The sequence below is a fragment of the Mirounga angustirostris genome, unplaced genomic scaffold (genome assembly GCF_029215605.1).
Source record: "Mirounga angustirostris isolate CCGP_5_RB_7025 unplaced genomic scaffold, mMirAng1.0.hap1 SCAF_11, whole genome shotgun sequence".
NCBI classification, from domain to species: Eukaryota; Metazoa; Chordata; class Mammalia; order Carnivora; family Phocidae; genus Mirounga; species Mirounga angustirostris.
This window is the reverse complement of record NW_026991719.1, coordinates 14,783,984-14,807,625: the sequence shown is the minus strand read 5'-3', so window position 1 is coordinate 14,807,625 and position 23,642 is coordinate 14,783,984. Positions and strand designations below refer to the sequence as shown.

The 23,642-nt window shown below is 36.9% G+C and overlaps 1 protein-coding gene across 4 annotated transcripts in view; it reads right to left on the bottom strand.

The window, feature by feature from the left end:
* Window positions 1-23,642, bottom strand: part of CDKL5 (cyclin dependent kinase like 5) — a 210,902-nt gene that overhangs the window by 106,731 nt on the left and 80,529 nt on the right. For all 4 annotated transcript variants that reach the window (XR_010406049.1, XM_064573834.1, XM_064573837.1 and 1 more), the window contains one exon: window positions 22,791-22,825. Coding sequence is in view for 3 of the 4 variants with exons in the window: in XM_064573834.1 (XP_064429904.1) it covers window positions 22,791-22,825 (35 nt within the window). In the remaining variant the exon portion in view is untranslated. The remainder of the gene's footprint in view (window positions 1-22,790; window positions 22,826-23,642) is intronic.

Below are 23,642 nucleotides of genomic sequence, written 5' to 3'. Positions count from 1 at the left end.
GTGAATTTAAAAATATTTCAATAGAAACTTCCCAAACTAAAAGCAAAGAGAAAAAAGAAATATTATAAAGCAGAACACAGTATCTAAGAACTACAGAACAATTACAAAAGGTGTAACCGGATTACCAGAAGGAAAAAAATGAGAAAAAGGAAAAGAAATATTTGAAGGAATAATGGCCCAAAATCTTCCAAAATTAATGACACCAAACCACACATCAAAAAAGCTCAGAGCTGACCAAGCAAGATAAATATAAAAAAAACTACACCTAAACGACATCATATTCAAACTACAGAAAAATCAAACATAAAATCATGAAATCAACCAGGGGAAAAGATATCTTACCTACAGAGAACAAAGACAGGCAATACATCCAATTTTTTTCAGAAGCCATGAAGTGAAATATGTAAAGTGTTGGGGGAAAAAACCACCAACCTACAAAGTATTCAGTGAAATTATCCTTCAAAAGTGAAGGAGAAATACTTTTTCAGATAAACAAACACTGAGGGAATTTTTTAACAGACCAGGCTAGTAAGAGCTGTTTTAAAAAGTTCTTTAGGGAAGGAAAATTATACAGGTCATAAAGTCAAATCTACACAAAATAAGAGCACTGGAGAAGGAATAAATGAAGGCAAAATAAAATGTTTTTCCTATTCTTAATTAATAGATAACCATTCAAAGTAACAAGAGTAACAATGTATTCACTGATTATAGCATATGGATAAGTAAAATGAATGACAGCAATGTTACAAGGAGGATGGGAAGGAGGAATTGGGAAAATTCTAGTTAAGGTACATGCAGTGCCTAAGAAACAGAATACATTTATCTGATGGTGGACTTAGGTAAGTTGTAAATATATACAGTAAACTCTAGGGCAAGGACTAAAAATCTTTTTTTTTTTTTTTAAGATTTTATTTATTTGCGAGAGAGACAGAGAGCATGAGAGGGAGAAGGGTCAGAGGGAGAAGCAGACTCCCCGCTGAACGGGGAGCCCGATGCGGGACTCGATCCCGGGACTCCAGGATCATGACCTGAGCCGAAGGCAGTCGCTTAACCAACTGAGCCACCCAGGCGCCCCCCCCCTTTTTTTTTAAAGATTTTTTGTTTATTTATTTGAAAGAGAGAGAATGAGAGAGAAAGAGAGCACATGAGAGGAGGGAGGGTCAGAGGGAGAAGCAGACTCCCTGCTGAGCAGGGAGCCCCATGTGGGACTCGATCCCCAGACTCTAGGATCATGACCTGAGCCAAAGGCAGTCGCTTAACCAACTGAGTCACCCAGGTGCCCCCTAAAAATCTTTTGAAAAGAAGTATAATGGACATACTAAGACATGACAGAAAACAGAATCATTTAAAATAGTCAATTAAAATCAAAAGGAAGAAAAAGAGGGGAATATTTTTGTTTAAAAAAAAAAAAAAAAGAAGAAGGGAGGCCTGGCTGGCTTATGACCCCTTGATCTCAGGGAAATGAGTTGGAGCCCCACATTGGGTGCAGAGATTAGCCCTCCCCCAAAAAAATGAAAAAAAGAAAAAAAGGGGGGGCACCTGGATGGCTCTGGGCCCAGATCTTGATCTCAGGATCCTGGAATTGAGTCCCACATTGCATTGGGCTCCACCCTCTGCAGGGAGTCTGCTTGAGATTCTCTTTCTCCCTCTCCCTCTGCCCCTCCCTCCCCACGTGCTCTCTCTCAAATAAATAATCTTTTTAAAAAAGTGTAATGGGGCTCCTGGGAGGCTCAGTTGGTTAAGCATCTGCTTTAGCGTCAGGTCATGATCCCAGGGCCCTGGGATCGAGCCCCGCATCTGGCTCTCTGCTCAGTCCTCTCCCTCTGCCTGCCATTCCCCTTGCTTGTGCTCTCTCTCTCTCTGTCAAATGAATAAATAAGATCTTTTAAATAAATAAATAAATAAAAATAATTTTTAAAATGTAATTAGAAAAGTTACAAAAGTAAAAAAAAGGTTCATATTAGCTCAATTATATTAATAATCACATTAAAATCATTACAAATGCAAATGGCTTTAAAAAAAAAGAGCATGCATGCATGCAAGCAGGGGGCAGAGAGGGGCAGAGGGTGAGGGAGAGAATCTTATGCAGGCTCCACACTCAACACGGAGCCCAATGCGGGGTTCAATCCCACAACCCCAAGATCATGACCTGAGCAGAAATCAAGTGTCAGCTGCTTAACTGACTGAGTAACCCAGACGCCCCTGTGAGAATGGATTTTTAAAACCACTTTAAATAAAAAGACACATAGCTTAAAAGCAAAGGGATGCAAAAAGGTATACCACGTTAACACTAATCTAAAAAAAGCTGGAGTAGCTGTATCAATTTTAGACAAAGCAGATTTCAGAACCAAGACAATCATCAGGAATAAAGAGGGAGATTACAAAATGATACGTTCTTCAAGAAGACCTAACAATCCTTAATATGCAGGCACCAAACAAAAGAGCACCAAAATACATGAGGTAAATATAGATAGAACTGCAAGGAGAAATAGACAAATCCAACATTATAGTTGGAGACTTCAACACCCACCCCTTTCAGTTACTGACAAGGGAGGGAGGGAAGGAGGGAAGGAGGGAAGGAAGGAAGGAGGGAAGGAGGGAAGGAAGGAAAGAAAGAAAAAGAAAAGAAAGAAAGAAAGAAAGAAAGGAAGGAAGGAAGGAAGGAAGGAAGGAAGGAAGGAAGAAAGAAAGAAAGAAAGAAAGAAAGAAAGAAAGAAAGAAAGAAAGAAAGAAAGAAAGAAAGAAAGAAAGAAAGAAAGATTGATTAAGGATATAGGTGAACTGAACAGCACCATCAAGTAAGTAGATCTACTAGACATTTATGTAATACTTCTAAGAGAAGCACAATACATATTCTTCTCAAGCTTACATGGAGCATTCCTCAAGGTAGAACAAATTCTGTGCCATAAAACACAACACATTTTGAAGCATAAAAATCATACAAAGTATACTCTCACGGGGCACCCAGGTGGCTGAGTCAGTTAAGCATCCAACTCTTGATTTCAGCTCAGGTCACGATCTCAGGGTCATGGAGCCTGCTTGGGATTCTTTCTCTCCCTTTCCCTTTGCCCCTACCCACCCCCCCACCCCCCCCCCCCGCTGCTCTAGTGCTCACTCACTCTCAATAAACAAAGTATATGCTCACAACCAATGGAATTAAACTAGAAATCAAGAACATAAAGCTGGAAAATCTCAAAATACTTAGAGATTAACCAAGACACTTCTAAATAACACATGGATCAGAGGCACCTGGCTGGCTCAGTCAGTGAAGCATGCAACTCTTGATCTTGGGGTCATGAGTACAAGCCCCACCACACTGGGCATAAAGCCTAACTAAAAAAATAAAAATAAGAAAATAGCACACAGGTCAAAGAAGAAATCTTTAGAAATGTAAAAATATTTTGAACTAAATGAAAATGACAGTACAAAACAAAATTTGTGTGATGCAGCAAAAGCGGTGTATAGGAAAAAAGTTTATAGCATGGAATGCATACATGAGAAAAGAAAACAGACCTAAAATCATTAACTAAAAAAAAAATTAAAATTTAAAAAAATACAATCAGTAATTAAGCTTCCATCTTAGGAAATAAGACAGAGGGATAACTTAAGCCTAAAACAAGAAGAAAATAATAATAAAGTTTACAGAAGTAATCAATGAAATTGAATACAGGAACTCACCAGTGGAAAATCAATGAAAACAAAAGCTGGCTCTTTTAAAATACATCAGTAAAATTGATAAACCTCTAGTCAGGCTAACCAAGAAAAAGAAAAAACACAAATTATTATTTTTAAATTTTATTTTATTATGTTATGTTAGTCACTATACATTACATCATTAGTTTTTGATGTAGTGTTCCATGATTCATTGTTTCCGTATAACACCCCAGTGCTCCATGCAATACATGCCCTCCTTAATACCCATCACCGGCCTAACCCATCCCCCCAACCCCCTCCCCTCTAAAACCCTTAGTTTGTTTCTTGGAGCCCATAGTCTCTCATGGTTCGTCTCCCCCTCCAATTCCCCCCCCTTCATTTTTCCCTTCCTACTATCCTCTTTTTTTTTTTTTTTTTAAGATTTTATTTGTTTATTTGACAGAGAGACAGTGAGAGAGGGAACACAAACAGGGGGAGTGGGAGAGGGAGAAGCAGGCTTCCCACTGAGCAAGGAGCCCGATGTGGGGCTCGAGCCCAGGACCCTGGGATCATGACCTGAGCTGAAGGCAGACGCTTAACACCTGAGCCACCCAGGCGCCGCTTCTTCTTCTTCTTTTTTTTTTTTTTTTTAACATATAATGTATTGTTTGTTTCAGAGGTACAGGTCTGTGATTCATCAGTCTTACATAATTCACAGCACTCACATAGCACATACCCTCCGCAATATCCATCACACAGCCAACCCCATCCCTCCCACCCCCCACCACTCCAGCAACCCTCAGTTTGTTTCCTGAGATTAAGAGTCTCTTATGGTTTGTCTCCCGCTCTGGTTTCACCTTGTTTCATTTTTTCCTCCCTTCCCCTATGACCCTCTGTCTTGTTTCTCAAATTCCTCATATCAGTGAGATATGATACTTGAGAAAAGACACAAATTATTAATATCAGAAATGAAAGAAGAGTCACCACTACCCATCACATGGACATTAAAAGGATTATAAAAGAATATTATGAACAAATCTATGCCTATCAATTTGGTAACTTAGGTAAATGGACCAATTCCTTGAAAGATACAAACTATCAAAATGTACATAAGGAATAAAAGATAATCTGAATATGCCTAAATGTGTGGAAGAATATCAATAACAAAAAGTCCCATACCCAGATTGTTTCATTGGTGACTTCTAAAGATTTAAGGAGAGATTATACCAATTCTCTACAATCTCTTCCAGAAAAATCTCTTCCTTCCAGAAGTGGAGGAACAATTCTTAACTCACTCTATGAAGCCACTATTACCTTAATACCAAAACCAGATAAAATCATTAAAAGAAAGGTAAGCTACAGACAAATGTCTCTCATGAACAAAGATGTAGAAATCTTCAGCAAATATTAGCAAAGTAAATACAGCAATGTATAAAAAGAATGACACACCATGACCATATGGGATTTGTCCCAGGTGTGCAAGCCTGGTTCAACATTCTAAAATCAATTCATGTAATCTACCATCATCAGTGAGCTAAAATAGAAACATCGTATCATCACAACAATTGATGTAGAAAAGCACTGACAAAACCCAACACCCACTCGTGATAAAAGCTCTTAGTAATCTAGGAATAGAGAGAACGTCATCAATTTAATAAAGAATATCTACAAAAAACCTACAGTTAACATCATTCTTAATGGTAAGAAACTGCTGCCTTCCTACTAAGCTCAGGAACAAGATAAGAATGACGGCTCTCACCACTTTTATTCAACATTTTACTGGAAGTCATAACTAATACAACAAGACAAGAAAAGGAAATAAAAGGGATATAGATTGGGAAAGAAAAAATAAACTGTTTTGTTCACAGATGACAGGACTGTCCATGAAGAAAATCTCAAAAAACCTACAGTGAAAAACTCCTGGAACTAATAATTCTATCTAGGTCACAACTTACAAGGGTAATAATATACAAAAGTCAACTGCTTTCCCATATACCAGCAATGAATAATTGGAAATAAAAATTTAAAACAATACCACTTACATTATCACACACACAAAAAAAGTACTGAAGTATAAATCTAACACAATTTTCCCAAGATCTGCATGCAAAAATCTACATAGCTATGTTGAAAGAAATCAAAGATTTAAATAAATGGAGAAATACTCTGCATTCGTGGATTAGAAAACTCAGTATTAAGATGTCAATTCTTCTCAACTTGATTTAGAGATTCAATGCGATCCCAATCCTAGTAAGCTATTTTGTGAAACAGAAAAGAGCCCCAAAATAGACTCAACACAAACACAGCTGATCTTTGACAAAAAAGCAGAGGCAATCCAATGGGAAAACGGTCTTTTCAACAAATGGTACTAGACATCCATATGCAAAATAAAGAATCTAGATACAAACCTTTTAAGTTTAACAAAAACTAACTCAAAGTGGATCATAGACCTAGATACAAAATTACAAAACTTCTAAAAAATAACCTAGAAAACCTAGGTGACTCGACTTTGGTGATGAGTTTTTAGATACACCACCAAAAGGACAATTCACAAAAAAAAACCTGGTACATTGGGTGTCATTAAAATTAAAAAATTTTTCTGCTCTGCTAAAGTCACTGTTAACAGAACAAAAAATATGCCACAAACTGGGAGAAATATGTGCAAAACACATATCTGCAGAGTGATGTCACTGAAGATGGCAAAATAGGAAAATCTAGGACTCCATCCTTCCACAGAAACAAATAATGAGCTGGCAAAAGTGTTAGAATCAACTTTTCTATACCTCTGCAACTAGTCAAAAACTTAAAACAACCAGGGAAAGACTTGATAAAGGAAGTAGCTACTTTGTGATATGAGTGTAATATGCATTTTAAACTGCCCACCTCACACACCATAACCATGAAGGACAAACAGACGACAAATAGAAGGCAATTTCCTCAACCTGATAAAGACATTTATGAAAAATCCATAGCTAACATCATGTATACTCAATGGTAAAAGACTGAAAGGCTTCTCCCCAAGATCAGGAACAAGACAAAGATGCCCACTTTTGCCACTTGATAACATTATACTGGAAATTCTAGCTAGAACAACTGGGCAAGACAAAGAAATAAAAGGTGTCCAAATTAAAAAGGAAGGAATAAAACTAGTCTCATCCACAGATGATATAATTATACACACAGAAAATCCTAAAGAATCCATACATTAGAGCTAACAAACAAATTCACCGAAGTTGCAGGATAAAAAAATCAAAATACAATAGCCAGTAGTCCACAAAATGTTACCATATGACCCAGCAATTCTACTCCTAGGTATATATACAAAGGAATTAAAAGCAAGGACTCAAGATACTTGTCTGTGAATATTCATAGTAACATTATTCACATTAGCCAAAAGTGGAAACAATTCAACTGTCCATCAACAAATGAATGGATAAACAAAATGTGGTATATACATACAATGGAATATTATTCAGCTATAAAAAGGAATGAAGTTCTGATACATAGGATATGAATGAACCTTAAAAACATTATGCTAAGTAATGGAAACCAGACACAAAAAGACAAATATTGTATTATTCCACTTAAATGAAATATCTAAAATAGGAAAAACTGTAGAGACAAAGTAGATCAGAATTTACCAGGGGTTGGGGGTAAGAGGGAATGGGGGAGTTATTGCTTAACTGCTACAGTTTCTTTTGGGGGTGATAAGGAAAATTGGAAATATATAGGTGATGGTTACATAAATATTGTGAATACAGTTGATGACACTGAACTGTACACTTAGAAATGCTTAAAATGGTAAATTGTTATACATATTTTACAATAAAAAAAATCAGTAGTATTTGTATACACTAGCAACTGATGACCCAAAATGGAAATTAAGAAAGCAATTCCATTTATAATAGCATCCAAATGAATAAATACCTAGGAATAAATCTAACCAAGCAGGTAAAAGACTAACACATTGAAAACTACAAAGTATTGATGAAAGAAGTTAAAGAAGACTTAAGTAAATGGAAAGTCCTACGTTCATGGATTAGAAAACTTTATACTGTTAAGGCAACAATACTATGCAAAGTAATCCACAGATTCAGTGACATCCCTATCAAATTTCCAATGGCCTTTTTTTCAGAAATGGAAAAGGTAATCCTCAAATTCATATGGAATTACAAGGAGCCCTCAATAACTAAATAGTTTTGGGGGAGAAAAAAAGGAACAAAGTTGGTAGATTCATACTTACTGATTTCAAAACTTAATACAAATCCACAGTAATTAGAACAGTGTGGCCCTAGCATAAGGATAGACACATAGACCACAGGTATAAAATTGAGAGTCTGGAAATAAACCCATACAGTGATGGTCAATTTATTTTCAACAAGGTGACAAAACCAATAAATAGGGAAAAAACTCTCTTCAACAAATGGTATTGGAACAATTGCATATCCACATCCAAAAGAATGAAGGTGGACCCCTATCTCATATCACAAATAAAAATTAACTCAAAATGGATTAACCACTTAAATCTAAGAGCTAAAATTATACTATTAATTTTTAAAAGGCATAAGCCATCATGACCTTGGATTTGGCCGTGGTTTCAAAAACATGAGCAAGAAAAAAAAAAAAAAAAAAACATGAGCAAGAGAAGAAAAAAAAGAGATAAACTGGACTTCATCAAAATTAAAAACTTTTATGCAAAGAGCATTATCAAGAAAGTGAACAGACAACCTACAGAATGAGAAAAAATATTTGCAAACCATATATCTGATAAAGGACTTACATCCGAAATATATAAAGAATTCTTGCAACTCAACAAAAACAACCCAATTAAAAAATGGGCAGGGTAGGGAGATGGGCTAAATGGATGATGGGTATTAAAGAGGGCACATATTGGGATGAGCAATGGGTGTTAAATGTAAATGATGAATCACTAAATTCTACTCCTGAGACCAATACTATACTATATGTTAACTAACTTGAATTTAAATTTTAAAGAATGGGCAAAGGACACATTTTTCCAAAGAGGATATGCAAATGGCCAACAAGCACAAGAAAAGATGCTCAACATCACTAATCATTACAGACATGCAAATCAAATACACAATATGCTACCACTTTATGTCACTAGGATGGCCACAACAAAAAGAAATAAGGAAACAAGTATTAGCAAGGATATGGAGAAATTGAAAACCCTTGTACATTGCTGGTAGGAATGTAAAGTGGTGCAGCCGCTGTGGAAAACAGTTTTGCGGTTCCTCGAAAAGTTGAATATAGAACTCCCATATTACCTATCACTTCCACTCTTAGGTATAAACCCATAAACAACTGAAAACAGGAACTCAAACAAAACTTGTACACAAAAGTTCACAGCAGCACTATTCACAATAGCGAAAAGGTGGAGGGGGGAAACAATCCCCATGCAGTTATGGGGTCTGGGAAATACTTGTTTTTCCTTTATTACTGACATGAATATTTTCCTAAGTAGGCTTTCATGAAGAATTTATTGAAAAAATGTGAAAGAAGGTCTCACACTATCATTTCAACTACAATCTTCTCTCAAATTTACCTCTCCCAAGCTATGTGTTAAGCTTCTTGACAAAAGAAAACAGCATCTTACATTTTTTATTTATACGTGCTAGGCTAAATTCCTCAAAAATAGGAATTACTTACTGACTTCTACAGAGCCAGTGCCAGGCAGGGTACCTGACATTTTGTGGGCACTCAACAGATTTTGCTTAAGCAGATATTTGGTTGAATTGTACTTTATAACGCCATGCCTAGAACAGTGCTTTAAGTACAGAAGGTCTAAAAATTTTTGATATTTTAAAATTAAAAGGCTTTAACATATGAAACAAATCTTTAAATTCAGAAAGAGTAACTAAAGCTCAAAAGCATTGTAGAATATCAGCTATAGCTTCTAATAGTATTTCAGGGTTGGATTACTATTTATACAGAAATAGATCATTGTGTACTACTTTCCAGGTACTGCTTTCAACAACTGATAGTTAATGCTTAACTACTCAAAAGTATCCATCATGTGGGCATTTGTTGATCAGTTCCTTTTCTTATATTACCAGTGAATATATAATTCAGGCCTGTGTAAAAAAAAAAAAAAGATTCGCTTTCATTTTTGCTCCTGAAGTTTTGAAAAGAAGATGCATTAAAGAGCTAGTGTAAATCCCTTAAGCACAGACACTTATCAGAGACTAATGAAATTACTCATCTGAAGAAGGTATAGAATGTTCTTTTCTTTGAACTAATTATGTTTTTATGATTAGTGGAAAAGAAGACTTTAGAGTCCATCTAGTGTCCCTGCCAACTCATCCTCTAGAAGGGGGTAGAGGAGTGTGTGGGGGAGGGAGGGACAAATCATTTAGGAATTGAGTCACTGTGAGAAGGATGAACAAGGTAAAGTCTTCTGCGTAGACAATGCACGCAGAGTTAGTACCAGCCAGTTCTAAATGACGATTTCTTTATCCCATTTACTAAAAACCAAACAAACAAAGCAAATCTAGATTAGGATGCTGAGGACAAAGGTAACCATGAAGCTGGTAAAAGCCCAAAATTCTTTTATTTGCCTGAAGAAGTCAGACTCACCTATGAACTGATATATGAGCCATTATTTCTTTTATTGATAATAAGACAACAGAAACATAAGTAGTTTGCCCTGTATCGAAACACTAGCAGAGAGCTGAGCCCAAGATGGTGGAGGAGTAGGAGAACTTAGTTTCCTCTGGTCCCAGGAATTCAGCTAGATAGCTATCAAATCATTCTGAAAACCTGAGAACTCAACCAGAAATCTAAGAAAAGAATAGCTGCAACTCTACAAAGAGAAAAGTAACCACTTTCCGCAGTAGGAGGTGCACAGAAGTAAATCCCAGGCAATATATGGAAAGATACATGTGGGTAGGGGGGTGGGGCGAGAGGGGCCTCCATCTGCCGGCACCATAAAGTAATTTGGCAGCAGAGCACAAAATCGAACTTTTAGAAGTCTACTCCAGTGAGGAATGTCCCTGCCTGAAAGATGCTCATGTGGTGAAGCGGGGCAGAATCCTAGGTGGGACGGTGTGGTCTCAGGATCCTCGGGGTCACAGGAAGACCAGGGGTGCCTGAGTGTGGCAGAGCTCCCAGGCATCGGAATGGGGAAGACAGCTGCAATCAGCGAGCCCAGAAGTGGGCTCTCAGCTAGGGGTTACCATATACCTCCAACCGTGGCACAGTCGGGCAACTGCTCTCTGAGCAGGGGCCCAGCGAGCAGCAGAACTGCCACGAAACCCTCTCCTCCCTTCCCCCGAGGAGCGGCATGGGTGTGAGCTGCAGGAGTCTGCAGGGTTTAGAGACTCGAAATAGGGTCACGTGGCTGAGAGAGACATGCTCAGTCAGCAGCTGGGTGAGCATGGAATGCAGATGGAGACCAGGGAGACAGGAGTGATTGACTGCTTTTCCCTCAGGGTGCACTGAGGAGTGGGGAGCCGAGCTCTTTTGGCTCTGGGGCTGGAGATTGGGAGGCCACCATTTTCACTCTCATCCTCTTAAGTGGCGCAGAAAGCCTTCAGGGAACAAAAGCCACAAAGAACAATACTGAGCAGATTACTTAATTTGGCCCCCTGGCAAGGACGTGCAATTCCACCCCGGGCAAAGACATTTGAGAATCAATGCAACAGGCCCCTGCCCCAGAAGATCAGCAAGAACATCCCTCTAAGACCAAATTTACCAGTCACAGACAACTGCAAAACTCCAGCGTTAGGGGAAAATAGTATACAGAATTCATGGGTTTTTTGCCCCCCACGATTCTTTAGTCTTTCAATTTGGTTTTTTTCTCTTTCATTTTCAAACAATTTCTTATTTTGTCAACTCTTTTTTAAAAATTTTTTTTAAATTTTCATCATTACAGTTATATTCTATCCTTTCAATGTATTTAATTTTATTTTTGTGTATTTATGTATGTTTTCTTTCTCTACAATTTTCGGATGCAGTTTCTTCTAACAAACCAAAATACACTCAGGACATAGTGTATTGCTCTGTTCACCTGTCTGTTTATATTCTTTTTTTTTCCCCCTTTCTCTCTTGATTTTCATTTTTACAGTTACATTCTATCCTTTCATTGTAATTAATTTTATTTTCATACATATATAAGTTTTTCTTTCTTTACAATTTTGGGGATTTAGTTTCCTAACAAACTGACCAAATACACACAGGATCCAGTGCATTCCTATATTCACCTGTCTGATTAGATTATCTTTTTTTTTTTTAATTTCTTTTTTTCTGGGTTTGGGTCTCTACTAATTTGTTTAGTGTATATTTCTCTAGGGTCATTGTTGCCATTTCAGTATTTCATTCTCTCGTTCATCTATTCTTCTCTGGACAGAATAACAAGATGGAAAAACTCACTTCAAAAAAGAGAAGAGGAGGCAGTACTGACTGCCAGGGACCTAATCAGTATAGATATACATAAAATGTTGGAACTATAGTTCAGAATAACGATTATAAAGATATTAGCTGGGCTTGAAAAAAGCATAGAAGACACTAGAGAATCTCTGGAGAAATAAAAGAACTAAAGTAGATATCAAAAGGATATCATAAAGGATATTAATGAGATGTAATCAAAAACGGAGTCTCTGAGAGGATAAATGAAGAAGAGAGAATTAGTGATATAAAAGACAAAATGATGGAGAATAAAGAAGCTGAGACAAAGAGAGATAAACAACTACTGGATCACGAGGGGAGAATTCAAGAGATAAGTGATATAATAAAATGAAACAATATTAAAACAATTGGGATCCCAGGAGAAGAGGAGAGAAAGAGGGGGGCAGAAGGTATATTGGAGCAAATTATAGCAGAGAACCTCCCTAATCTGGGGAAGGAAACAGACATCAAAGTCCAGGAGGCACAGAGAACCCCCCTCAAAATCAATAAAAATAGGTCAACACCCTAACATATAATAGTGAAACTTGCAAATCTCAGAGACAAAAAGAAAATCCTGAAAGCAGCTTAGGACAAGAGGTCTGTAACCTATAAGGGTAGAAACATTAGATTGGTAGCAGAGCTATCCACAGAGACGTGGCAGGCCAGAAAGGACTGGCATGATATACTCAGGGTGCTAAATGAGAAAAATATGCAGCCAGGAATACTTTACCCAGCTAGGATATCATTCAAAATAGGAGTGATAAAAAAGCTTCCAGGACAAACAGACACTAAAAGAATTCGTGATCACCAAACTAGCCCTACAAGAAATATTAAAAGGGATCCTCTAAGCAAAGATAGAGCCCAAAAGTAACATAGACCAGACAGGAACAGAGACAATATACAGACACAGTCACTTCACAGGTAATACAATGGCACTAAATTCATATCTTTCCATAGTAATTCTGAATGTAAATGGGCTTAATGCCCCAATCAAAAGACACAGGATATCAGATTGGATAAAAAAAGCAAGACCCATCGATATGCTATCTGCAAGAGACACATTTTAGACCCAAAGACACCTCCATATTTAAAGTGAGGGGATGGAAAACCATTTATCATGCTAATGGACATCAAAAGAAAGCTGGGGTGGCAATCCCTACATCATACAAATTAGATTTTATTTATTTATTTTTAACGATTTTACTTATTTATGTGTCAGATAGAGAGAGCACAGGCAGGGGAAGAGGCAGGCAGAGGGAGAAGCAGGCTCCCCGCTGAGCAAGGAGCCCGATGCGGGACTCGATCCCAGGACCCTGGGATCATGACCTGAGCCAAAGGCAGGTGCTTAACTGACTGAGACACCCAGGCGTCCCAACAAACCAGATTTTAAGCCAAAGACTGTATTGAGAGATGAGGAAGGACACTATATCATACTTAAAGGGTCTATCCAACAAGAAGATCTAACAATTGTAAATATTTATGCCCCTAACATGGGAGCAGCCAATTATATAAGCCAATTAATAATAAAATTAAAAAAAACACATCAATAATAATACAATAAGAGTAGGGGACTTCAACACCCCCCTCACTGCAATAGACAGATCATCTGAGCAGAAGACCAACAAGGAAATAAGGGCTTTGAATGACACACTGGACCAGATGGACTTCACAGATATATTTAGAACATTCCATCTTAAAGCAACAGAACACACATTCTTCTCGAGTGCACATGGAACATTCTCCAAAGTAGATCACCTCCTGGGTCATAAATCAGGCCTCAACCAGTACCAAAAGACTGAGATCATTTCCTGCATATTCTTGGACCATAATGCTTTGAACCTGGAACTCAATCACAAGAGGAAATTTGGAAAGAACTCAAATACATGGAGGCTAAAGAGCATCCTACTAAAGAATGAATCGGTTAACCAGGAAATTAAAGAAGAATTTAAAAAATTCATGGAAACAAATGAAAATGAAAACACAACTGTTCAAAATCTTTGAGAGGGAAGTATATAGCAATACAAGTCTTTCTCAAGAAACAAGAAAGGTCTCAAATACACAACCTAAACTTACACCTAAAGGAGCTGGAGAAAGAACAGCAAATAAAGCCTAAACCCAGCAGAAGAGAAATAATAAGGATTAGAGCAGAAATCAATAAAATAGAAACCAAAAGAATAGTAGAACAGATCAACGAAACAAGAAGCTGGATCTTTGAAAGAATAAGACTGATAAACCCCCGGCCAGACTTATCAAGAAGAAAAGAGAAAGGACCCGAATTAATAAAATCATCAACGAAAAAGGAGAGATCAGAACCAACATCAAAGAAAAACAAACAATTATTAAGAACATATCATGAGCAACATATGCCAACAACTTAGGCAATCTAGAAGAAATGGATGCATTCCTAGCGACATATAAACTAACAAACTAAAACAGGAAGAAACAGAAAACCGAACGGACCCATAACCACCAAGGAAATTGAAGCAGTCATCAAAAATCTCCCAACAAACAAGAGCCCAGGGCCAAATGGCTTCCCAGGGGAATTCTACCAAACATTTAAAGAAGAATTAACACCTATTCTTCTGAAGCTGTTTCAAAAAATAGAAATGGAAGGAAAACTTCCAAACTCATTCTATGAGGCCAGCATTACCTTAATCCCAAAACCAAGGACCCCACCAAAAAGGAGAATTACACACCAATATCCCCGATAAACATGGATGCAAAAATTCTCACCAAGATACTACCCAATAGGATCTAACAGTACATTAAAATGATGATTCACCACAACCAAGTGCGATTTATTCCTGGGCTGCAAGGGTGGTTCAACATCCACAAATTAATCAATGTGATACAGTACATAAATAAAACAAAGGACTGGGGCACCTGGGTGGCTCAGTCGTTAAGCATCTGCCTTCGGCTCAGGTCATGATCTCAGGGTCCTGAGATCGAGCCCCGCATCGGGCTCCCCGCTCTGCAGGAAGCCTGCTTCTCCCTCTACCACTCCCCTGCTTGTGTTCCCTCTCTCGCTGTGTCTCTCTCTGTCAAAAAAATAAATAAAATCTTAAAAAAAATAAAACAAAGGACAAGAATCATATGATCATCTCAATAGATGCAGAAAAACCATCTGAGAACGTACAGCATCCTTTCTTGATTAAAACTCTGAATTCACAGTGTAGGGATAGAAGGAACATACCTCAATATCATAAAAGCCATCTACAAAAAGCCCACAGTGAATATCATTCTCAATGGAAAACACTGAGAGCTTTTCTCCTAAGGTCAGGAACACGGCAGGGATGTCCACTATCACCACTGCTATTCAACATAGTACTAGAAGTCCTAACCTCAGCAAACAGACAACAAAAAGAAATAAAATGCATCCAAATCAGCAAAGAAGTCAAACTCTCACTCCCCACAGATGACATGATACTTTATGTAGAAAACCCAAAGACTCCACCCCAAAATTGCTAGAACTCACAGGATTAAGCAATGTGGCAGGATATAAAATCAATGCACAGAAATCAGTCGCATTTCTATACACTAACAATGAGACAGAAGAAAGAGAAATTAAGGAGTCGATCCCATTTACAATTGCACCCAAAACCATAAGATACCTAGGAATAAACCTAACCAAAGAGGCAAAAGATCGGTACTCAGAAAACTATAGAACACCCATGAAAGAAATTGAGGAAGACACAAAGAAATGGGAAAACGTCCCATTTTCATGGATTGGAAGAACAAATACTGTTAAATGTCTATGCTACCTAGAGCAATCTATACATTCAATGCAATCCCTATCAAAACACCATCAACTTTTTTCACAGAGCCAGAACAAATAATCCTAAAATTTGTATGGAACCAGAAAAGACCCTGAATACCCAAGGGAATGTGGAAAAAGAAAACCAAAGCTGGTGGCATCACAATTCTGGATTTTATTATAAAGCTATAATCATCAAGACAGTATGGTACTGGCACAAAAACAGACATAAAGATCAATGGAACAGAATAGAGAACCCAGAAATGGACCCTCAACTCTATGGTCAACTAATCTTGGACAAAGCAGGAAAGAATATCCAATGGAAAAAAGACAGTCTCTTCAACAAATGGTGTTGAGAAAATTGGACAGCCACATGCAGAAGAATGAAACAGGACCATTTCCTTACACCATTCACAAAAATAGACTCAAAATGAATGAAAAACCTAAATGTGAGACAGGAATCCATCAAAATCCTAGAGAAGAACAGAGGCACCAACCTCTGTGACCACGGCCGCAGTAACTTCTTGCTAGACACGTCTCCAAAAACAACGGAAACAAAGGTAAAAATGAACTATTGGGACTTCATCAAGACAAAAGGCTTTTGCACAGCAAAGGAAACAGTCAACAAAACCAAAAGAAAACTGACAGAATGGGAGAAGATATTTGCAATGACATATCAGATAAAGGGCTAGTACCCAAAATCTATAAAGAATTTATCAAACTCAACACCCAAAGAACAAAGACATGAACAGACATTTCTCCAAAGACACACAAATGGCCACCAGACACATGAAAAAATGCTCAACATCACTCGGCATCAGGGCAATACAAATCAACACCACAATGAGACACCACCTCGCAACAGTCAGAATGGCTAAAATTACCCACTCAGGAACTGACAGATGTTGGCAAGGATGTGGAAAAAGGGGAACCCTCCTACACTGTTGGTGGGAATGCAAGCTGGTGCAACCACTCTAGAAAACCATATGGAGGTTCCTCAAAAAGTTGAAACTAGAGCTATCCCATGACCCTGCAATTGCACTACTGGGTATTTACCCCAAAGATACAAATGTAGTGATCCGAAGGGGCACCTGCAACCTAGTGTTTATAACAGGAATGTCCACAATAGCCAAACTATGGAAAGAGCCCAAATGTCCATTCACTAATGAATGAAGATGTAGCGTGTGTGTGTATGTGTGTGTACTCAGCCATCAAAAAAATGAAATCTTGCCATTTGCAATGATGTGGATAGAATTAGAGGGTATTGTGCTAAGCGAAATAAGTTAATCAGAGAAAGACAATTATATGATCTCACTCATATGTGGAATTTAAGAAACAAAACAGAGGATTATAGGGGAAGAGAGGAAAAAATAAAACAAGACGAAATCAGAGAGGGAGACAAACCATAAGAAACTCTTATTCATAGGAAACAAACTGAGCGTTGCTGGAGGGGAGAGGGGTGGGGGGATGGGGTAACTGGGTGATGGACATTAAGGAGGGCATGTGATGTAATGAGCACTGGGTATTATATAAGACTGATGAATCACTGACCTCTACCTCTGAAACTAATAATACATTATATGTTAATTAATTAAATTTAAATTTAGCAGAATCTGAAATACAGAGTATTATAATACAAAGAAGTATGATTTTGATAAGACTTTCGTAGTGTTCCAGAAACTGTTCTACAATTAATTGGATCAGCAAGAAAAGCTAGGTCAAGAGAGGAACCCACACAGAAGTAATGGTTTATGAGTGCCCCTTTAAGAGTAGACAGAAGATATCCTCGCCCACTAATTCCTATAATCTTTGTTCCTGACCCAATGTCCAGTTGAACAGTGGCATCTCGTTAATCTCCATAACCTGCAGTAAATTAAAGTCATTTAGAAAAGTGTGATTACTTAAAAAAATGATTATGGTGAAATAATACTGAAATATTTCCAGCTACTTACAATCTTTATTAAAAACCCAAGCCTCTAATTTTCTTCAAATGGTAGAAATTTTGTACACAAGAAGCAGGAATCCACATCCTACTTATATTTAAATAAGGAGGAAAGTAATGACAAAGAAAATAATATAATTAATCCCATATATTCAGTTTGCCATTGTTGATTCATCTCTTTTAAGTTGTGTTTTAAAAGCTCAATTCACTTGTAAAACTTAAATCTAAAAAAAATTTTTAAGGCTTCTTTCATATAATGTGGAAAAAAGCTGAAACAACGTTTATTTTTAGTAGAAAATAACTACCATTTTAGATGGCACACTATAAATAATCTGTTAAACTGGTGATGGTTCACTGACTTTTCCCTCAAGTATCTGCTTAAAATAGTTGTTTTTTATTTTTAAAAATGACCGAATCACCATTCAGCTTTTTTGTAGAAAACAAAATTAATCTGAAAAAGAAAAACAGGAATCAGTAATTCAAAATATATAATGCATGCTAAAAATGAACGCTTATAGCAAAAGATAAATTGTGCATAATAAGTGATTAATAACCCAAGAATGCCTTTTAGTGGGGCAAAATATGGGTATTCCTGACTAGTGAATATTTAATCACATCTATTCCTCCTACTATTCTCAATCTCAATTTCTCAACTCTCAAAAGAGAAAAATGGCACAATCTGGATTTTCTCAACCTGCTCTCTCCTTAACCTCCTGCAATTTGGCATTCAATGTACCATTTCACTTAAAGGGGTCATCAATAAATGACAATATTAAATGAAATGGGTTTTCTCATCCCTCAATCCTTATCATCATGGATCTTTTTATGGATTTTTACACTGTTGGTGAGTACCATTTTTAAAAATCTTTCTTCTTTGCTTTCTAGATGTCTGCCTCCCACTCCTTTCAGTACGACTATTTAAGGCATGCCCTTAACTCTGCTCTGCACCCCCCCTTGGAAGGTCCATAACATTTCACAGTTATGCTCAAGTTAGTGATTTCTGGCATCAGACGAAGCCTGGTTCCACCACTTCTTAGCTGCATAATCTTGGCCCTAACATAGAACCTCTCTAATGACTCCACTTTCTTATCTGTAAAACGGTGTAAGAGTAGGGCTGTTGTGAGTAGTAAATGGACAACATCTAGCAGACTTAACTGGCATACGTTAGATGCTCAATATGTGGTATTTATTATCAGGTTTGGTATTCTGCTGCCATTTTATTCTTTTTTATGAAAGCCAAACTCATTATTTCTCCCCCAAAACTTACATACCCTTTATAAGTTTGTAAGTCATATAAATAATAGCAGTGATTTTTCAGTTTAGCACAAACCCCTGGGATCATCTCTAATCCTTCCACAGGGACCTGGTACTCTACAATAGCTCTCTACAGTGGTGTTCATTTTTGGTTCTATAATTTAAGTCAACTTTATTATGTATTAAATACTTCTACGCTCTACCCCAATGCTGGATTCTTCATGCCTTTGTGTAATTAGCTATATGTCACCTACCACTTCAAAACAAACAAAAATTTCTCATATGTCAACCTCAGCCACAGGAAAGGAAATACATGAATCACCACTTCCTTGTCCTAGGATCAATTAGCATTGCCTCCCAACCTCTCTCAATCAGGCTGCACAAAGCCTTGTCTCCAGTTCTAATCACATCTCCCTATGTCACTACATTCCATTTGCCCTACTTTGTTGTAAGGATGACCTCTCTGAGTTTCTGCAAAGAAAAGTATGCTGTAAAATAAGCATAAGCACTTCAAAGCAGACATGCAAATAAAAAGAGAACCAGCAATGCATATCTGGAGAGTAAAGGTCCAAATGAGAACTTCTTCCAAATGTGAGTAGTCCTAAGGTGCCGTAAGTAGCTTAACACTTAGTACTAAGAATTTTCATATATATGCCAATGTGCATATATACAATAAACAGAAGCTGTGAAAAAGAGAGTACAGTTATGTATTTCTTTTTTAATTGTTCAGCATTTGTTTCAGAAAATTAATAAGTATGGTCTTTGGCCTAGAATAACCCAATACCACTTTGTGTTCACAATAGACAAGATACATTTGTTTATAAACATGACCTCTAAATTTCTTGCAACAGTATATGATTTAAAACAATAACTTTCTTTCATACTTGCTCAAATATATAATGCGCTAGGAATTATTTAATTATATATACACCCACAGCTAACCTTATCCAAAAGAGATCAAATTGATGTATAAGTGGTCACACGTACCTACGCATACGTAATCATACAGACCTGATTTAAACATTTTTATAAGCGTTTCATTAAGTCTTTAAAAGCTATTCAAGGGGCGCCTGGGTGGCTCAGTCGTTAAGCGTCTGCCTTCGGCTCAAGTCATGATCCCAGGGTCCTGGGATCAAGCCCTACATCGGGTTACCTGTTCTGTGGGAAGCTTGCTTCTCCCTCTCCCACTCCCCCTGCTTGTGTTCCTTCTCTCGCTGTGTCTCTCTCTGTCAAATAAATAAAATCTTAAAAAATAATAATAAATAAAAGCTATTCAAAATATATAGGTATGATTATTTTACATATCATGGGTACAACAGGGAGGATTATATCCATTTTTAAATATAACATGAGATTTCATAGTAGTCCATTTGTTTGATCCCAAAGGGTAAATCTTAGAAGCATCAAATTCTCCCTTTTTGGATAATGCGGAAAACACTGAAGCTCTGATTCTAGCTGAAAAGAGGATATATCTCTAACAAGTCTAATGACTAAACAGTTTCAGATTCTAAAAAGAGTTTTATATTACTCTGAGGTAGGCACTAATTTAGCTTTACATTTTCCATCCAGCAATATCTGTTTAGATGCATGTAAAGGAAAAAGCAACAATACTTGGAGAGCTGGTCTGTGAGTCCCCTATTTAGTGAAGGGCAGTGAAAAGAGATATTTTTTAGATGCAATGTCATTTGCAGCAACCTCATGGGTTATTTTTTTTTTTTAAGATTTTATTTATTTGACAGAGAGACACACAGAGAGAAAGGGAACACAAGCAGGGGAAGTGGGAGAGGGAGAAGCAGGCTCTCCTCTGAGCAGGGAGCCCGATGCGGGGCTCGATCCCGGGACCCTGGGATCATGACCTGAGCCGAAGGCAAACGCTTAATGACTGAGCCACCCAGGTGCCCCACCTCATGGGTTATTTTATCAAATATCTCTTCTACCTCTTCAGACTGTAAGCCAGACAAGAGCAAGAAAACTATGGTTTATTCGTCCTTTTAACTCAAACTGCCCTAGGAATCTGAGTTCATGTTTAGAGATGGTTTCCGAAGAGCAGAGATAACCTGTTCTCATCTACTTTCATTATGGGCCCATCTTGCTGGGATTAACAGTGTGCATTATGAGAACCAGGTACAGGTAACAAACATATCTTCATACATGAATAAACCAGACACAGGGAAAGATAAAAACAATATATTCAACTAGTAAAGTTTATTTTTACATAAAGACACAAAGAGAGCTTAGATAAGGTCAAAAAAAAAAGTATAGGGGAAACAGTCATAGGAAGAAGTGGGACAAGACTGAGAGAAAACACTGTTAGAAGATTTACATTATGTATCAGAAATCTTTCAATTTCAAAACTCAAAGATTAAGAACTGAAGCATCCGTTTATTATGCTACATAAACAGAGCCATGGTATAAAAGGAAGTATTATGTTTATTTAAAGAGTCAAATTTACAACCTATTTCCCCTGAGTAGTATCCACCAAGGAATTTTATTTTTTTAAAGCTTCAGAAATGTATTATAACTCAAGGCAACTCATTAACAGTGTAGCAATTCATTAGAGAGCTTTTCATTTGTTTAATTTCCAACTGCAGTAATATTCCTTAATGAGGTATTCAAGGTGCTAAATTTATTTTGATTATGTTTAATTTATTATTTTAAATTCTTAATCATCCTAAATCAATAACCACAGTATTCAAACCATTTTTTGAGGATTTACTGGCAGAGATCTTCAGGTAACTATTACCAACATAGATACTTTGAACACCCAATTTTAAGAATAGAAAATTAATTGAAGAGATTTATGATCTAAAACCCAAAAATACATCAACTGTCATGAAGCCTTATATCCAAAACATACTATTTTGTACAAGAGGAAAGAAAAAACATAAAAACGGTATCTTCTTTATTTATGCATATATACACATACATATGTTATGATAGATTTGAGAGTTTAAATTATGTCTTGAGCTAAATTTTTAAACTCATCTCAGATATAAATAATTCCATTAGAAAATATCACAAAAAACTTTAATCTTTGGTCTTAACAAAATTATACACAAAATAGCATGAGGCCAGATACTAATACTCAGACTAGGTATACCATAACATGAAAATATTTAACCTAACATTTAAAATTTACAGCTGCAACACTTGCCACCTTAGTCTCTGAGTAAAACATGCTTATCACTGAGCAACAGCTATGGGAATCCTGAAATAACTTCCCTGAATAATTGGTGATAACAGTCAAATAATCTATACTATATAGTATAGTAAATAATCTATATAGTAAGATCCATTTCAAGGCTACTCAAGGGTGATCAACTACAACCAATAATGATAATCATACACAATTATCTGAAGCCCTATTTCATAACCAAACACCTATCTGCTACCTTTCGAAATCTGGATTCAGATCTACCAAGCACTGTAAGTTATTGGGTCTACGTGAAAAATAATGACTGAATGAAACGTCTTCTTGCTCATAAGTACTTGAACATAAATCTCTCACTACCTTGATTTCTTCTATATCACCTTTTCTCTCTTCCCATTAGGAAGCTTTTCACCTATATACTAGGGCAGTTGAGAAAAAACAGCACATGACTGCAAATAACTAATGACTACCTAATCATGATAAAACTTGTCCAAAAGTAGTCTTTTTCTAGGTTCACATGTTCATTCTACTTCATTAAGCATCATTATCGTAGCCAGTTTTAATTATATGCCCACATGCACAGAACAATACATTAGTTTCTAAACAGTTAAACATACACATTATTTTCTTTTTAAAAACCATGTACTTGCCTTGTGTCTGCATTTAAGTACAACTCCATAGGCTCCTACAATAAAAAGAAATAAAAAAATTAGGGGACATATACAAACCATAGCTCTTAGAGAAGTAAAAGTTCTATTACATTTATATTGGCTATCAGTATCTGATATAATAATGGTTCCTAAAATGACAATACCCTGCAGTGATAATGCAATGAGCCTCATACAAACAAAATGTGGATATTTAGTATATATATATTTTTTTATAAAACAAGAGTATAAGCAACTCATTTACCCAACAAGTATTTTTAAATGTTTCTCTTTTTAAAGAAAACTTCACTTGAAACGTTTTAAATTTAAGCTTAAAATTACTGGAGACAAGATATGGACATAAGAACTTTAAGAGTAAATGGAAAGGGCGCCTGGGTGGCTCAGTTCGTTGAGCGACTGCCTTCGGCTCAGGTCATGATCCTGGAGTCCCAGGATCGAGTCCCGCATCGGGCTCCCTGCTCGGCAGGGAGTCTGCTTCTCCCTCTGACCCTCCTCCTTCTCATGCTCTCTGTCTCTCATACTCTCTGTCTCAAATAAATAAATAAAATCTTAAAAAAAAATTAAAAAATAAAAAAAAAGAGTAAATGGAAAAAAAAAAAAAAAACTCAAAAGACTGTAGAAAACGTAAAATTTAAAAGCTAATTGTTTCCCAATAGTAAGCTCAGGTACCAAGCCTACCAAATATGTTTTCAGTCCTAGGAGACATTTAAATACTCTTCCAGGATACTGGAATGTCTTTCCTGACTGGCAGAATAATACAGGCTTAAGCATTCCAATTAATAACTAGTAGGAATTGCTACATTTTTGCCATAAATAAAGACTCAGTGCAAAGGC